This window comes from Telopea speciosissima, chromosome 3, assembly GCF_018873765.1.
Source record: "Telopea speciosissima isolate NSW1024214 ecotype Mountain lineage chromosome 3, Tspe_v1, whole genome shotgun sequence".
NCBI classification, from domain to species: Eukaryota; Viridiplantae; Streptophyta; class Magnoliopsida; order Proteales; family Proteaceae; genus Telopea; species Telopea speciosissima.
The window spans coordinates 23,258,990-23,277,197 of NC_057918.1; the positions used below are offsets into that span (position 1 = coordinate 23,258,990).

Here is an 18,208-nt window from a genome sequence, read left to right on the forward strand (position 1 = left end):
GACCCTTTGTTAATTTAGTAAACACTCTTTATCGTCTCTTTACCCCAAAAAAAGTACTCTTTGTCATCTGGCACTTAGTCTTTCACACAAAAAGAGAGAGCATTCAAGAGTACCTTTATTTTTGGTAGAAAAGCATTCACGACTACTTACTACTTTCTTTTTTGCAGAAAGACTACTTATTATTTATTACTTACTAATATTGCCAGTTGTGTCTTTCATACAAAAACAGAGAGCATTCAAGACTACTTACTAATAGGGACTTTTTATGGGCTTACAGATACGTTTTTCTCACGTAAAAAGAGAGGGCAAGCCTCGATCATGTGGAAAAATGAACCCTCCCAAGTGAATCCCTTTCGCTGACCGACTTCATGAAGAGACTATAAGAATAAATCGATAGGAGGTTAAATAAGAAGAAGAAGAAAGAAAGAAAAAAGGTGGGTTGATGTTGGTCCTTTATAAGTAAAGACATTTTGATCACAGTAGGTTTTTTACTAACATCATTAATGTAATGAAACTATGTGAAACTAAATTTGAAAGGTAAGAGAGAATTGAGTAATCGTCATAAACACAACACAGGAGAGGTTCACTGAATTGTCAAATAAATTAGGAGAAGTGAAAGTAATTTATTCTAATATTTATCTTATTTTTGTTGTCTTCCTTTTTGTCAATATTTTATCTTATTTTTTAATCAAATTGTTCCAAACCTCCAAAAGTGTCTTTGGGAAACGGACACCGTTCTAACGCACAAACAAAAACAAAAAAACACGGATACCGTTTATTTGCATGATTACATTCCTCTTTAAAAAAAAAATCATTCTTCTTTTAACCACACACCACATGGGTGGGATGATGATCTTGTCGGTTTCAACAAATCATGGATAAGACCTAGTGCTTGCTTGCATGCATGCTGAGCTTCTGTACGTTGATGAATAAGACCTCTCTCCCAGGTATTGGATTTATAAGATTTTCCAGCTGATATATATATAGAGAGAGAGAGAGAGAGATTGTTTTTCTCAACAGCAATTCTGTAGTTGTCCCTAGAACTTCAAAAAGTTACAAAAATGGACGCTTACTTCAAAAAACTTTCTACCAAAAAAAGACTTTACTTTACTAAATAGGCTTTGAGCCACACATGGTGGGTGTGAAGGTGTGGCGGAAAGGGTAAAGAAGTGCGGTTCCCCTGCATAGACGACGACTTCACTTTACTGACTAGCTAGCTTTCAGCTTTTAGGTACTGTTGTTTTCCTGGTTGGACGACTTGACTTCACTTGACTTACTAGGTGCTGTTTGGAAGGCATTGCCCATTGCACAGGATTAGTACCAAGGTATGACATACATTATTCTAAGGTTTACATATTAATTTCATTTTCAACCAAACAACAACTTATATATATATATATATATAATGAGAACAAGCCCTTCAGGCTTTACAGTGGTCTATACACACACAGGGAAAGCATCCATGGAAGATGGAAGGGGAGAGAGAATGATAAAAAGACTTTATGAAGCTTCGTTGGATGGGAGTGTCTCATCTCTGATTGAACTCATTAAAGAAGACAAACTCATTCTCGATAGAGTTATGATGAACACTTACTACTTCAATGAGACTCCACTCCACATAGCAGCAATTCTAGGTCATGTTGACTTTGCGATAGAGATTTTGAGACGCAAACCAGAACTTGCAACAGAGTTAGACTCGGAAAATTCCTCACCTCTTCACTTGGCTTCTGCAAAAGGGAACCTTGAAATCGTGAAGGAGCTGTTGAAGATAAAACCAAATGTTTGTTGTGTTACTGACGGTGATGGGAGAACCCCTCTTCATCTTGCTGCGATCAAAGGCCGGATAGATGTCATGAAAGAGTTGATTCAGACACGACCTGAGGTCATTCATGTCAAGGTTGGTAAGGGAGAAACCATTCTACACTTGTGTGTCAAATACAACCGTTTTGAGGCACTTAAACTATTATTGGAATCGGCAAATGGCCAAGATGAGCTCCTCAACTTTAAAGATGATGATGGCAACACTGCTTTGCATCTTGCTGTAGCTAAGAAACAGAAAAAGGTACGAGTAAAGATACACATCTGTAACACACACACACACACACACATGTGTTTAGCTAATTTATGCAGTTATGGTTTTTCTTTAGGTGACTTTACCATAAAAACTATAAGGACCCAGTTTCCCTCCATCGTCGGTGAATGAGATCCCATTCACCGAGGGGCGGTAGAGGGTGAGAATGGTATCCGGGATTCGGGAGGGTATATTGGAACATACAAAAAACCGTTTGTGAACCATAGGATGGTGAGTGAACTATCCTCTATGGGTGGAGGAAAATTTTGTCCTAAAAACTAACATTGACTCAGATAAAACTTGATTGTTGTCGGGGTTGCAATCATATTCCTGCTGCCCCAATCATAGGAGCCCACTTTGAATCCTAAAGGTTCTTTTAGAAAATAGAACAAATTACATGCACCCCTATACTTTAAAATAATAATAAAACACCCCCCCCGTTTCACTTTTACAAAAAAACACCCTAATGATTCACGGTGTTAGTAAACTATTAGTTTTGTAAGTAAAAAGACCGTTTTACCTTTTTATTTCAGTGACCTACATTAAGTTTCATTTTACATTTTTACCCTTCATGACCTTCTTCTTTCCCAAAACAAAAATTCCCTAAATCATTTAGGGTTTTGCCTTCACATCATCTCCGGCGAAGAAGGTTGTAAAAAAGAAAGAAATGTTCCAAAAAGATTTTGTTATGGAAGAATGACTGCACTTTTGAATCTCTCTACCTTCTTAGGTGAACTTGAGGGGAGGGTGTATGTAATTTGCTCTAGAAAATATTAAAACCTAAAGAGGTATTTATAATTATAACCCAAAAAGGAAGGGAATTATTCCAAGTTGGTGCCTGCTATTGGGGCAGTAGGAACATCGGTTGCAGCCAAGTTTTTTCCGACTCTCTCCATAGGCAAAAATTAGTAAATCGGCAAATCTGTTTTTACCGTGTGAAAGAGTAATGTAGCAATTCGATCCACCCACGACGCTAACCCCTCTTGTGTGTCCATGCACCTGTGCACCCCCTTCGTACGTAGTTCTGGGCTTCCGTCTTTTGTGTTGCCGTGTGGTAAAGTCCGATATTGGCTTGAAACCTAACATAGAGTAGGAGATATTGGGATCTATCTTAGCTTTCTCTAAAATTTCAATCCCATCTGATTTACCACGTGGTAGATCAAGATACCATACCAAGCCATTGTTTTGTTGTGGATCGTCGTCCACCAAAATCGCCCCTTAGTTAAAAAAAAAAATTGAATATGAGTATTAATTTTGTTAAAATATCTCAAAATGTTTCCCATCTAAAAGCACAGTTTTCAAATGTTTTTTACTTGTGAGAGGCAAAGGTCATTTAAAATAGGATCCTCCTACATGTCACTATGAAGAGTGAAGTAGATCATTTCACTAAATTTTTATCTACCCTCCTGAATCATTTTGATGAGTGGAGATGAAAGCTAAATTTGTAAATTGATCCCTAACAAAATCTTATAGGGATCAGGAAGAGAACAGGAGTTGGGGTAAAGATTTGGCAACGTATTATTAGTTTGTGAAATTACCATATAAACCATATATTGAATAACATAAATGAAAAGAGGGGATAAGAAAGTCATTGTGAAGTGAATTGTTTCACTAGGCGTAGTGACAAGAAAGAAAACCTTATTATATACATGGGTAATCTTTCACGTCACTACGCCAAGTGAAATAGTTCACTTCACTAACACCATTTTACCCTCATAAATAATTTTGTTAAGTAAGAATAGAGGGGTAATTTTAGGAAATAAACTAACAATTAATAGCTTGGCCATGCACTAATGTTGGAGTTAGTCTTGTCTCATTTAGTGAATATACTAATTAATTGTCGTTTTTTGACTTTGGTATTAATTTATAGGGAGAATGTTCTCTGTGCCGCAGCACAGTCAGTGCCCAGGCACATGGGCAGCCTGTACAGGGGGCAAGGTGATCATTGCGCCCAACCCCATGTGTTTGGGCACAGGCTGCACTGCGGCATAGAGAACAACACCCCTAATTTATATATGACATGACATGACATGAGTGATCTATATGTAATTTAATGAGTGTAGATCAAAATGAACTGCATGTAACAGGGCATTGAGTTATTGCTGAATACAAACAAAATAGAGATAAATGCGTTGAATGGGAGTGATCTTACGGCTTTGGATATCTTAGCACAATCTCCACGAGACATGGAAGACATGGATATTGGAAAGTCTCTAAGGGCTGCCGGAGCATTAAGAGCCAGAGATATTATATTGTCATCAACAGTAAATACTACTGGGACAGTGGCCATAACAGGAAGAGGTAACACAACATTATTCTCCTCCTTAGGCACACGGACTAGTAGTAGTCAGATACAACCCCCTGACAAATACGACTGGTTAGAGAGGAAGAAGAATTCATTAATGGTGGTATCAACGGTGATTGCTACCATGGCTTTCCAAGCGGTATTGAGTCCTCCAGGTGGTGTTTGGCAAGATGAAGAGCCTTGTGATAATGATCCTACGAAACCAAATTCTTGTGATCGTATTATCCACAGAGCTGGTACTTCTATAATGGCACATGAGAACTTTAGTGGTTACACTACATTCCTAATTTGCACCACCTTATCTTTCGTTGGCTCTTTGAGTATAACCCTTTTTCTCATAAGTGGATTACCATTGAGGCGAAGGGGTTTTATGTGGATATTTATGGTAAGTATGTGGGTCATAATCACTTCATTGGTATGGGCTTATTTTGTGTCAATATCTCAACTCACACCACATGATAAGTTCATTTTGCCTATAGATATAGTGACGGTTTCAATCAGTATTTGGTTCGGGTTGGTGGGTCTTGTTCTCTTACTTCACACTACTCGTTTGGTCTTACGGTGTGTGAATGAATTTCTCTTGGGGTGGAAGATTTTTATGTGGATATTGATCGTATTACTCACAATCACATTATTGGTATTCGATTCTAAAAAACTAGACCTCACACTGCCACATATACTCACACCCGTAGGTATACTGCTGGTTTCATTCAGTATTTGGTGTGGAATGGTGGGCCCTCCTCTCTTACTTCAAACTGCTCGCTTGGTCTTCCTGTGTGTGAAGTGGTGCTGGGAAACATTAATAAAGCTGGCTGGATGTCGTCCAATGATGAATGATCAGAATCGAACCAGTGTCTGAATATTGAATCTTCATAGTATATCTGGGCAGATGTTGAAGATCGATGTTTGGAAGAATAGATAAGTTGGTTGGTCTTTGTAATATGTTTTGGTGATTTGTTTTTCTGTTGTGTTGTTTTTTGTTTCTCTAAGCTTCTTGAGATCTGTTCTTAAGGTCTATTTGGTTGGTCTTTGGCCTTTGTTTGTATGTATTTGTCTTTTGTTTTCTCTCAATAAATTCATATTACCTATCAAAAAAATATTCTTCATATTATATGCCTATTTATATATTTCAGTTACTTTTGAGTCTGGATCCTCTCCACCGACATTGAAGAGGAATCCTCTTAATGTTGTTGGAGGATTCTAGTGAACGCAAATCACGTTTAATGGATTCCTATAAGCAAAGGAGAGAGAGGAAAAAGAAAAAAAAAAATGTATAAACATAGGGAAACAGAGTCAACTCTCCGTGAATTGATATATACATGTGGCATTAAGAAAGGGTCATTGGAGAGGAATCCTCTTCAATGTTGTTGGAGAGGATCCGGACTCCTTACTTTTGTGGGTAGAAATCAAAATATTTCCTTTTTCATTCTAAGAACTTTCTCGAGATTATGTATTAACATTTAAGTTCAACTGTTATTCCTTTAATTATATAAATAAGGGGTGATGTTCTCTGCCCGTGTTGGAATTTTTCTTTGTTTTTAAAATTATTGATTCAAAATATTTTTAGAGGATTATATTTTTTCCTAATAGGCACCAATAGATACCTAAATGCCCAATAAGTGTGACTATTGGACGACTTGTTTGAATGGTCAACAAACAAGTATTTTGGTAAAAGACATGATGTTAGGGTAAGGGTGTTAAACGGTGCGGTTCAGTTTGGTTTTGACTGCTTGAGGGTAGAAACCGTAACCAGACCGTTTAGCTAAACGGTCTCATAATCAAAACCTGGACCGTTTGATAAACGGTTTCGGTTAAATGGTTCTATACGCATTTTCTATTCTATTTATTAGTACTAGTTATTAGTTAATAGTTATTACATATTACTTACTAAGTTATTAGTTTTTTTTTTGGAAAAAAGAAATCATTAATGGAGAAACATGGCTGCTTAGTAGTTGCTACTTGCTAGGTTTTGACTTTTTGTTTATAGTTGTTAAATTTTTAACGGTTAGACAGTTTGGTTATAATCAGTTTTAGTTGGATTATATGGTTTGAAACCGTTGGGTTAATCGGCCTAAACCAAACCAAACCGATTAAATAAACAGTGTCATTTCTAAAACTATAATCGGACCATTTAACTAAACAGTCTGTCGGTTTCTGTTTAAATGGTTCGGTTCGATTTCGGTAAACGGTTTCGGTTTAGTTTTGACACCCTTATGTTAAAGCATGTCTCTTGGAGATACCCCTTGGTGATGTTTCTTCATATATATATATATATATAGAGATATAGAGAGAGAGAGAGAGAGAGAGCGAGGGTGTTGCCCATTTCTCTAATGGAGACAATCTCACTTTAATATGTTCTTGATTTTCTCTATTATTCTTAGTTTTTCGGTTGCATTAAAATCATTCTTCAAAACTGTTTAGTGAGACTAGCATTGTTCTCCCATATCAGTCGAAATTTCTGTGCAAAAGACATTAGACTAGTGGTTGAGTTATCTTGAAGGTAAAGTGCAAGAAACCCCTATTGTACTTATATAGGGGGAGTTTCAGACCTTAAGAACAACATCTTCTTTGGTGTGTCTCAACCAGTTTCACGTAGGATGTTTACACCTGCACCCATGAACAAAGATTTTGTTCCTTCATTTTTTAGGATATATGAGAATGCATCCATTGAACTACTATATTTGTCTGCTTCAGCAGAAGTCATCATCATTCTTCTATGGATACAAGATAAGTCCTAACTAAAGATCATGCAAATCTTGATAATATTTCTATAGTGGAGTTCATAAGAATACGATAGAATAGGGAAAGCACAGAGAGATGAGGGAAAGAACAGAATGAAGAGATAGAAGAAGGAAAGAGTTGAGGGTAGGATTTTGGATTCTTACTTTCGCTCAAGTCGACGGTAGGTGAAGAACGACGGTGTTGCAGGTCTTCAAGGTTCAATGTTGTCTGCAGGTTTTCAGCGGTAAGTAAATAGTGTTTCATACATATGAGATGGGTTATATGGACTTTTTCTTTTTGTTGTTTCAAAATTTTAAGTTAACACCCTTACTCAAACTGGGTACGTGCGGTTGTAATTGTTTCAAAACGCTTACGGGAGTTCCAGGCTAGTTCAAGGGTACAAGTAATTTACTCATAAAAGAATGTATAATGTAATCTCAAAAACTCCAAACTCCAAACGTTCTCACTTTCGATTTTTCATATTGAATGTATTAAACAATAAACATAACATGATTCATCCAGTTTTTCTTTCATTGAAGGTGGGAGGTGTATTTTGTATTTGTGTCCATCTAGCTTTTCTTTCATTTTTGTATTTTTTTTTTTTTTTTTAATACAAATGATTCTTTTAGAATAAAAAAAATAATATGATTCACTCTTTGACCTTTTTTGTTTGGAAAATTTACGAAACATCCCTTGAAAACGGACCGATACTCAGATCAACATTAGTCCTTACTGTTAGTTTTACACTGTTAAATATATTTAAATCCCTAAACTACCCTTGATTAGTGTAGAGTTACTATTTTACCCTTAAATCTAAAACCCCCAATATCCATCTTCTTCCTCACATGACCTGCAACTTAATCTCCGCCTTTCCAGTCCAGCCATGCTCTTTCCTTCGCCTTTCACAAACCCCCAATACTCTTTCCTTCGTCCTCCCCCCTCTTTGTTTCTTTTTGTGGTCTCTATTTCTGTTTCAGAGTCATCGACGGCTGAAGTCGACGACCGATCGTGTGCAAACAAACAATTCGAAGATATGATATTTTCCTAGAACTTCACCTGAGAACAATTTGTTCTCCCGAGATATATAAGCTTTCATTTTGCTTTTAAAATCTGTGGGTTAGTTTCAAAACATTATTCTCTTCTGGAGTTTTGCTTCTCTCATATGAATTCCTATGTGTAGTGATCCTAAGGTAATCAAGAATCAAGAATTTCAGTTTTTGAATGATGGCGAAACAAGGGATAGTTAAGCGAAGATGCAGACATCATAAGTACACAAAGGATAACTACTGGCTGAAAGCTTACTTTGTTGAATCGACACAATTCTTAGTAGCTAAAATGCAAGATTTTAACAATAAAATGAAATTAGTGGACTAACCAATTCTGAACGGCTGGAGAAAATAATCCCCACACCTGCAGAAGCGTAATTCACTCCATGGATCATATCCTCAACCGTCCCACTCTCCCCGAGGAACGCAGGAACAGATGGGAGGCCAAGACGCAATGCTAAGCAAAATTAACAAGAAAAACAAATACCGTGTCAGAACTATTTGGAAAAACATACAAATCCTGCAATCAAAATTTATCGATCTATTTCTGGAATTCAATCAATAAATGAAGAAAAAACATTAAAAAGAAATATGAAAATTCAATCTAAAATCTTACAAGAGTAGTAAGAGATGTAAGTTAAAAAAAAAGAAAAGAGAGAGAGAAAAAGAAACCAAGAAGATTGAAGGCTACCAAGAAAATCTACAGGGATCCTTCCATTACAGAACCTCCCAGTGGGCTTGTGAGTGTCGAAATCCCTTCCATACGGTAAGAAATTAGCACGAGCGAAAGTCCCAAGATAGTTGTTCGTGCCGCAATCGACGGTTGAATCTCCAATAACAAATAGTGTCGGAACCAGAGAAGCATTCGAGGTCGTTGAATGGGGAGATGGCGATGCATTATTAACTTCAGAAAGATCGAATGAGAGACTTTGAGGTTCTTAAGGCAGTTGCAACGCGCTTAGTTGCAGAAACAGGGCGAAGAAGACAATTAATGCGAGTACGAATAAAGATTGGAGTGACATTGTTTGTGGCCTTCTCGTGTTGTAGCTTTTCGGTCTGCGTCCAGCGCTTATTGACGTCGGCCGGTGGAGGTGCTGCCAGCGGAGTTGTAGGAAAGTGGTGGGTATTTTTGGTTGAAGATGAAAGAAATGGTAGTATTGTAAATTTAATTCTAAAGTTTTACTACAAGGCTAAAATAGTCTTTTTACAATAATAATTAACAGCAGACTAACATCGTTACTTTAAAAGGGGTGATTATCGATCCATTTTCAAGGGATGTTTCATAAATTTTTCCTTTTTTTCTTTTTTATGAAAGTGTAATCACACTCTTAGACCTTTATTTATATTAAATCTAAGAGAGAAAAATTCTATGTGGGGGAGTGTGAAAGTTGAAATGACAGTGGGGGAGAAAATCCCACCCCCAAGATCCCTCTGCGCTCCTTTCATTGGTCTCTGCACGCACATAAGGGCCACACTACCCATAGAGAATGGTCTCCCAAAAATCTATTAAAAACAACATGACTCGCTGGTGACAAGAATTGTCTCGTTAAACTCGTCGAGTGTGACTCAAGTCACTCTCAATTTCCCTCTCAAAATTGAAATGCTGACTAATTCACGAAAAATTTTTGAATCACTTGTTAAAGGGATGGTACACAACGATGACTGTCACGAACGAGGGAGACTCGAGGGTGGAGGGAGACGCTACATGATAGTGGTGTAAGTTTTGCCTCTCAGCCCGAACCCGCCCTGGGCCCAAACAAGGCTTTGGCTGGAATTTTCAATCTTGAGGGCTGGTTAGGGTTAAAATTTTTAGACCTTAGGTCAGGGTCGGGCTAGGCTTAAAGGGTTGAGGCCTTGGGCTAAGCCCAGCCCGACCCAACCCTCTGTAAGGTTATGCTTTAAAATTTCTTGTTTATATTTTGCAATTTTTTGTTAGTATCTAATTATCTATTGGTTTACAAAAAAAAAAGGGTTAATTATCTATTGAACGAAAACATTTACAATATGAAGATAGGGGTAAGTTTTTTAACCCAAAAAAAAGTCTAATAGTCAATTGAGTATGAAACAAACCAATACATAATCATATGTGTCTCATTTTTTTATGCATAGGATGACATAGATGACAAAAAAGCAGGGCAAGTCAGGACCAACAGGTCCTAATAAAAATCAGGGGCAATTGTAGCCGACCCAGCCCTTGGCAAAAATCATTGTCAATCAAAGCCAACCCGGCACAGCCTGACCCAATCAGAGCTGGGCGGGGCTGGGCTGAGAGACCTAGGGCCGGGTTGGGCTTGTGTTGAGCTAAGAGGACTCAGGATTGGACTAGTGTTTAAAAATCCCCGGCCCAATCCGACCCTGTTTCACCCCTACCGCATGAGCTACCTCGTTCCTCAATCCCCCGCAATACTCAATTTATGAATCTGGCATCTTCGGCTGTCTCTGCAAGTTGTTAATCTTCTTATAGTATTTATTCGTTTTTCTTCTTTTGCTCTCTTTCTCTGTCTCTTTAATTTATTTTTCTTGCGTCTGGGTCTAAAGCGGATTGATCGAACATTTGGATGAATCCCTCAATTAATCCATAAACGTGTGCTGGGCCGAGTATGCTTGCCGTGTCTGCAACTTTGTGCCTGAAAACAAGTTTCATTCCTACATGCTTTCTTTCTCTCGACAAGGTTTCTGCGTCTGAAAGTCCTCAAATATAACGAGGTTTATTTCTGCAAATTCCATTTTCACCCTCCACTCCTTCATGCGTATTTTATTCTGAATTCTGAATTTATTGTTTTTCTTCTTATGTTTATGCTCCGGAAAGGTAAATTTCTCGGATTTAGATTTAAGATCTCAGGGACTTTACGTGAGGGAATTTATTAGTTTTTGTTTCCCCTTTTTTTCTGGTTAAGGATTTTCGAGAATTGGGTGAGGGAGATGAAGACGAATTCAAGGATGCGGGACTGTTGGGTCGCATTGAATTTTGTTTGCTCTGTAGAGTTCTGGAGAATGGCAGTGTTTTGGACACTTGCTCTTGTCAACTCCTACTTGCAGCTGTTCTCCAGAGCTTTCTTCTTTCGGATATCTCGCTCCTACCCTCGTTGTTCTCCGCGGCCTACTGCCACTTCAATTTCCAAAACAATCGCACCAACCAGGCCCCTCTGCATCATCACGGGCGTATGTCATCCATCATTTGTTACTCTGTTGTTTACTTTTGTTCTGCCTTACTCTTACTTTTTCTTCCTTTGATGCTACAGGCTACATCTGGTTTGGGTGCTGCATCTGCCCATGCTCTCTCCCGTGAAGGCTTCTATGTCGTTCTTGGTATTCTTAATTATTTTGTATTTCTTTTGGTTTAATGTGTTGTTCATTTCTGGCCATAAGCCAGTTATTCAGTATATCTGCAGATACTGTATCTACAAAAATGTGATTTTGCTCTCAAGACCTTGGATTTTCATTCTTTAGTCACAAAACTCGTTTTGTTTGTTAGGATCCTAAATTTATGCACAAGATAGTGGATCCGGTGTACTTCTGCTCCCCTTCTCTTTTTTTTTCATGATTGGAATTTTGACGACTCAAATTATGAAAGGAATTGCAGGAGTACCTTGGTGATTGAAGGTTATGTCACATAGTGTTCGGTGAAATAATTAAGTTGATAGCCTCAACTTCCATTTGGGCTTTGCTTTCCAGATTTAGTCCGTCTAATATATAGTTCCGAACCTACTTCTATTCCAGGATGCTAGTGTTTGTGTTACCTCATGACTAAACAATTATTATGCATTTACCCATTACCCTGTCATGCATTTATTGTTGGGCTATTTCCACAGCCCAATGTTGAAAGCATTTTTATCCACTGAAAGATCATAGATTAGAGTTGGAATAGTGAGGGTGGTCACTAGTTGGTGGGAGAAGGTAGAATTTTTATCACGTGCGATTCCCTGCCCGGTACGGTTCCCTAGTGCCTCTAATAAAAAGGGGGTGGACCCCACTCGAGCAGTGTGTTCGGTCAGGGGGTGGAATGGTCATTTCAGCCCCCCCTATGAGAGGAACCGCACAACCATACCGATCAGCGAACCTCAAAGGATAAAGGCCTGAGAAGGTAGGGATTTGAGTCAGTAAACTAGGAGTGGAACATGAAACTTCTCTTATCTTCCACTGATCCACACACACAAACAAACAAACACAAGCTGCACGCATTTTTTGATTGCATGATTAACATCAAGATGGCAACTGAATCTGACCATTTTTTTAGCTGATTCTGATAGACTAATTTTTTCCTCTGTGTATTTATAGACTTAGTTGCTTTGATCTTAATAAGGCTGATGTAGGATGCCTTTTCTTTCTTTCTGTTTTGATGGAGACTTTTGGATGATTGAACCTGGCATTGGCTTGCTTTTGTCAATCAAATCATACATGAAGTAGTTTCTTTTATTGTGTGGAATAAATTATTTCTCTATCAGTAACTGATCTAATGACTAACCTTCATGTTTTTTTATTTGCAGCTGGACGCTCTTCCTATCTTCTATCTAAGGTACAGTTCAAAGCTAATCTTGTTATCATTTTCCACCACATCCTTTTCATTTCTTTCTACATTTGCATTTCTCTGGTGGTTAAATAGACTGTCGAAGAGATCAGGAAACAGAATGCTGATGCCCATCTCAAAGCATTTCAGATTGATCTGTCATGTTTCCAATCAATCATAAATTTCAAAAATGCACTTGAGCAGTGGCTCTCAGATTCAAATATGCATCCTTCAGTTCAAGTCCTGATCAACAATGCGGGGATATTTGCAACATCATGTAGATTCACAAATGAAGGCTATGATCAGTAATTATCTTGTCTGTTTTGTGTTTCCTTTTCATTATTTTTCTTTCCTTATGCCAAAACAATTTCACCTTAGAAGGCTATGATCAGTAATTTCATTATTTTTCTTTCCTTAGGCATAATTTACAAGTCTGATCTTCCCCAAACTAACAGCAGTAGATAGTCTCCCTAGGATCTTCAATATCCCCAAAAGTGATCTCAATCTGACGGTAGGATGGTGAGATATTGTAGGTTTCTCCAATCCTACCTTCGGTTGGAAGTAGAGGCCCATCAGAGGTGGCCTTAGGGTTATACTGTTGATGTCAAGTTTCTTTTTTTTTTTTTTTTTTTTTGGGGGGGGGGTGTGGTTCTGTTAACTCAATTTCTGGTACCCTGTTACTACCGAGAATGTTAGGATATTTTCTTGTGCTTGTTAATTGTTGTGTGAACCCTATTAACAGTACATTGACCTCTAATATGTGGTTTCCTTAGTTATTAATCTGGACAGCAGGTTGTCATCACAGTAACCTTACTGTGCAGTGTGATATTCGTCCTTTGATTGACAAATATCCTGTGGTTCAACCTTGTATCATAGTCCTTATACTGTTACCTTTATTATTAGGCTTTCTACTGCTCTACTATTACCATTAAAGAGGAGTTTACCTTGCTGGACATCAATACCATTGATCCTGTTGTTGGGTTGGGTTGTAAGCTTGCTGTTTATTGACCCTAGACCCATCAGACAGTCGTCGTTGGATGGGGGGAGTATGATGAACACAGTCCACTACTAATATAGGTAGGGGCTGAAACCACAGCGAATCAACACAGTTGCAGTTTAGCACATATCCTTTTCTTTTATATAACTAACAACAGCTTTATTGGTGATGAGAAAAATAATACACCTTGCAAAGAATTGATGACTACTACACTACCATGATAGAATCAAGAAAACATCAAAATTGACCACAACCTATTAAGGAAGCTTTTCCCAAAGAAAATAAAAGGTCTAATCACCCCTTTCTTGGCGAAGTCATCTGCTTTCCAATTCACCACTCAGCATCCAAGTGAATGAACAAGTGTATAAATATACTATAACCTAAGCAAGTTTGAGTTTTGTTTAAATATTTGTAATGCCTTAATGCTGTATTTTTAGTCAGTTATTTACCTGTATGGTAGCAATCAGGTATCGACTCTCCAGAAAAAGCATGACCCACTGAAAACCTTTTGTTTATGTTCCAGGATGATGGGAACAAATTACATTGGTGCATTTGCTCTGACTAATCTACTGTTACCACTACTCAGAAGCAGCCCTGTTCCTTCCCGGATAGTTAATGTTACATCATTTACCCATCGATGTGGTGAGCATGCTTTTAATAGTTATGCAAAGTTTTAAGTCCACAGTTTTTGAGTTAAAATAGCTTTTTGATTCCTTGAGAAGATCTTGCATTGAATTGCTTACTCAACATTTACTCCCTAGCTTTATAATCTAGCAGACCTGCATGGTTGTCATTTATTATCTAACTTCTTGACCTTTGGATCTACGCACACTTGGTGCCTGATCAGTTAGGATCAGGATCTTTTATGTTTTATTCAGTCTTCTAATGAAATCAAGTGCTTTATTTATCTCTATGTTTGAAAATTAAACTCGACAGTCTAGTTGTAGTCTACGTGAGAGCTCTAAAAGGGTCATTTTAAATTTAATTATGTCAATTTGCTTTCCTGCAGTGTCTGGTACACAAGTGGATGAGGAAACTTTGGCTGGGAAGTATTTCTCAAGATCAAAGCAGTACCCATGCGCTCATATTTATGAATACTCTAAGTGTGAGCCATTTGTCCCTAAAAATTATAAATAAATCAACTTTGATTTGTTTATACTCTAATCATCATTTGTGGTTTTCAATTTACAGTCTGCTTGCTTCTGTTCTCTTATGAGCTTCATCGGCGACTATACTTGAAAGATAAATCTCTCAATGTCTCTGTCTTGTACGTATTTTTGAAGTTTGTCTTTTTTTTTTTTTTCCCATAAACCCACAATCTGACTATTTTAAATGAATCAACTAATGATTGTTGTCCAAATCCATTTGGGACACAAGTTGAGAAAAAGGAGTTGAGATCTAGAATGTGCCCGTCATCTAGGACATTTTTAGCTAAACTATCAGCCTTCAGATGATGACAACCATTGATTGGTGGACATGTATCTTAGATAAATCTTCAACATGATCTTTGATGCTGTTATACCAAAGGGAATAATGGGCACATCATCCTAATGTGCACTGTATGTCCCTATAATGCGTATTATAATGGTAATTCCGATATATAGTGCTCACACTATTTTTAAAGCTTTGTTTTTTATTTCATCATTTTTTTTTATTATCTCTATAATTGTTTGAATTCCTCATAAAACAATTCTGTGCAATTTTACAGTGCTGTGGATCCTGGGGTTGTAGAAACTAACATCATGCGGGAAGTTCCATCATTTCTTTCTCAGCTGGCTTTTATGGTTTTAAGACTCCTGGGTCTCCTGCAGTCTCCTGAAAATGGGGTTGAGTCTATTGTTGATGCAACCCTCGCACCTCCAGTAAGTTTGATTTTCCCTTCGTCACTCATATCTAGTCTCCAGCTTTCATTTGGCTTGCATTTAAAGCAAATCTGACATAAGAGATGTTGGGTTAGGCTGAAATTTTAGATCTTAGGTTGGCTTTGATCAGGAAATACCAACTTGACTGTCTTAATTGGTTGTGCATGGATTGGGGCCTCAGTTACCCAACCAAATGCAAGCCCGACAAGTGTGGTTCACTGAATTATAGATAACCATAGTGAGAACTAGTGGTTACCTCTACTGCAAGATTATGTGAGTTCAATGGGTACACTCTTGCTTCTAACTTGAAATGGTCATACAAGCCTAACGTGATCTAGATATGACCTGAATTGAGATGGTATCTACTAGATAAGAATTAAGATTTGGTCGGGCAGGTTGAGTACCTCTGGGAGGTCTGGTTATGCCGTTATGGGTAGACTGTTCTGTTTGTGCAGTTGGCACTCAACCTGACCCAGCCTACTGAAGTTGCACCCTTGTTATGTTGCTTGAAAGTGAGCTGCAAAAGGGATCATATGGTGATAAGCTGCCAATACAGTAGCCCCCTTGTAATCAATATTCTATAAAAGAGAATTTCCATATCTAACAATTGTGGGGAACTCAATATCCTTTGAGATAGAAGGAAATGGACTGGTAAGGCCGGATCATATGACCAGACTTGGAACTCAATATCCTTTGAGATAAGAACTAGATGACCAATCGGGTTGTGTGAGGATACCCCTAGGAATAGGGTGATTGTGGCTTCTTGGGATCTTCCTATTCAGTTCCCTTGAGTATGTAGACTTGGTGCTCCTGCTATTTTTCAGTCACTTTGTATCTTTTTTTTTTCCTGCTCATTCTTCTGAGCTGCTTATACTTTTTGTGCTTTATTGAATATATTACCATATTTATCCAAAAAAATGTGAGGAACTGGCTTGATATGGATGAATATTTGATTGAAGTAGTTGAACCTTAACTTTCAATTTAAAAAGAAAAAAAGAAGTCAGTGGTTGGGGCAGAAGAACTGGGTGGAGATTTTCATATTCCATACCAACTCAACTAAGTTCATGGACAGTGGATTCTCTCTCAATCCTTCCATCTTCTCCTCCATCCTTGCTCTTAACTCCTTTCCATTATTTCCCTTGGACATTTTATGTAGTTTTTACTGTAGTAATTACTTAAAATAAGCTTTCGATATTGAATAAAATATCTTTCTACCCTTATTATTAGCTAAAAAGGGTCTACCATATGTGAAAACCTCTAATTGACATTCTGGAAATGTTTTGATTTATGTAATTCTTTTTCCCCCTAGTGGCTTACTTATCTCTATGTAATCTATCAGAATTTCAGTGCTTGACATCTCATAGAAATGCCAAAAGGCCCTTTGTCTAGAGTTTTGACCAGACCGCTGCCCCTCGAGATTTTAGTATCAGATATTTTAGGTTGACACTTTGATTAATTATCAGGTGTTGACCTGAATTGGCGACCAATCATGATGCTTTCGATGCTGAATGGCAAGCTTGTGACTCTTCCCAACTTGCCATTTTAAAATCTGTCAAAGAGGGAAATTTTTTTTCCTTTTTATTAATGAATGACAGCATTTGTTGAAAAGAACGAACGTATAAAACTTGAGCCGCAAAGATCCAAATCACAACAAAGAAAAGCCAAGCAGCACAAAGAAACTGAATGGCATTACAATTTCTTCCTTGACATATCATCAGCCTTAACTTAATGTCCGCTTTCAGTGTTCTGTGAAAGAAACACAGCAAATGTAACTAGCAAGCTGAAATCCTCCTTAAGAATGATATTCTGAAAACCTCTCTGCCAATAGAAAGGCCCAAATAGTGAAGAAAATTAAGTCCTGTTGGAGTCTCCTTCCCTCTCAAGTCTATGTACATCCTCCTACCCCCTGTGGATCCAGGTTGAGCTTGAATGAAGGAGAGGCTTTCAAACCTTCATCAAATATAATCAAAAAAAAAGTCCTGCTGGAGTTCCTTCCCAACAAGTGTTGAGCTTGAACATAACCAAACAAAGAGCCTGCTGAACCTGTAGAACCTGTTGTCTACTGGCATGAGAGTCAACCACATTATGCCATTCCTTAACAATTGTGTAGTGAAATCTCCAGTGGTGACATTCTTCAATGAGTTTGATTGGCATTGAATTTAATTGGAACGTTTCTGTACAATATTTTCTGCTTTTGAGACAAGACAATGGGATATGTTTAGAATTCTCAAGTGGATTTAACGCTCAACTCTTCTTTTCAGGAATCATCTGGAGAGTACTTTTTTGGAGGAAGAGGAAGGACAGTTAATTCCTCAAAACTTTCTTATGACCGTGAACTTGCTGAAAAACTATGGACCAGTTCTTATAAGTTGTTTATAGAGTCGCAGCTTGTGTCAAAGGATATTTCTTGATTGGAACATCAAGTAGGAAGAACATTATTATTATTGTTGGATATTAAATCATCTAGGTTTCTAAATTGAACCAATCTGCTTACAAGTTACCAGAAGATGTAATGGTGAGACTTGAGTCATGCAGCTGACCACAAATTACTTGCAAAATGGTCTTAGTTGAGTTGAATTTAGTTCCATTTTACATTTGTTTATGTATGCATGCAAAATGTTTTCTAGCAGTACAGTGGCACATTCTGTGTCTACAATGGTTTCTTGTTTATGTATTGCCATTGGTTGTCATCCTCGATC

The 18,208-nt window shown here is 37.7% G+C and overlaps 2 protein-coding genes across 8 annotated transcripts; both read left to right on the forward strand.

Annotated features, from left to right (window-relative positions):
- Window positions 1-1,462: 1,462 nt before the first annotated feature.
- LOC122654988 (ankyrin repeat-containing protein BDA1-like) lies at window positions 1,463-2,162 on the forward strand. The gene is made up of 2 exons (XM_043849242.1): window positions 1,463-2,062; window positions 2,148-2,162. The coding sequence occupies exons 1-2, from the start codon at window positions 1,463-1,465 to the stop codon at window positions 2,160-2,162; spliced, it is 615 nt and encodes a 204-aa protein (XP_043705177.1).
- Window positions 2,163-10,550: 8,388 nt separating this feature from the next.
- LOC122656619 (short-chain dehydrogenase TIC 32 A, chloroplastic-like) lies at window positions 10,551-17,941 on the forward strand. Of its 7 annotated transcripts, XM_043851220.1 has the most exons (11): window positions 10,775-10,856; window positions 10,914-10,952; window positions 11,041-11,305; window positions 11,386-11,452; window positions 12,631-12,659; window positions 12,747-12,955; window positions 14,171-14,289; window positions 14,657-14,752; window positions 14,839-14,929; window positions 15,356-15,509; window positions 17,771-17,941. In XM_043851220.1, exons 3-11 carry the CDS (start codon window positions 11,066-11,068, stop codon window positions 17,918-17,920), a joined length of 1,155 nt encoding a protein of 384 aa, XP_043707155.1. In that variant the 5' UTR covers window positions 10,775-10,856; window positions 10,914-10,952; window positions 11,041-11,065; the 3' UTR covers window positions 17,921-17,941. The 7 variants fall into 7 exon arrangements, with proteins under 7 accessions (XP_043707158.1, XP_043707159.1, XP_043707157.1 ...); XM_043851223.1 differs by lacking the exons at window positions 10,775-10,856; window positions 10,914-10,952 and adding an exon at window positions 10,551-10,606; XM_043851224.1 differs by lacking the exon at window positions 10,914-10,952 and having other exon boundaries at window positions 10,750-10,815.
- Window positions 17,942-18,208: the final 267 nt, after the last annotated feature.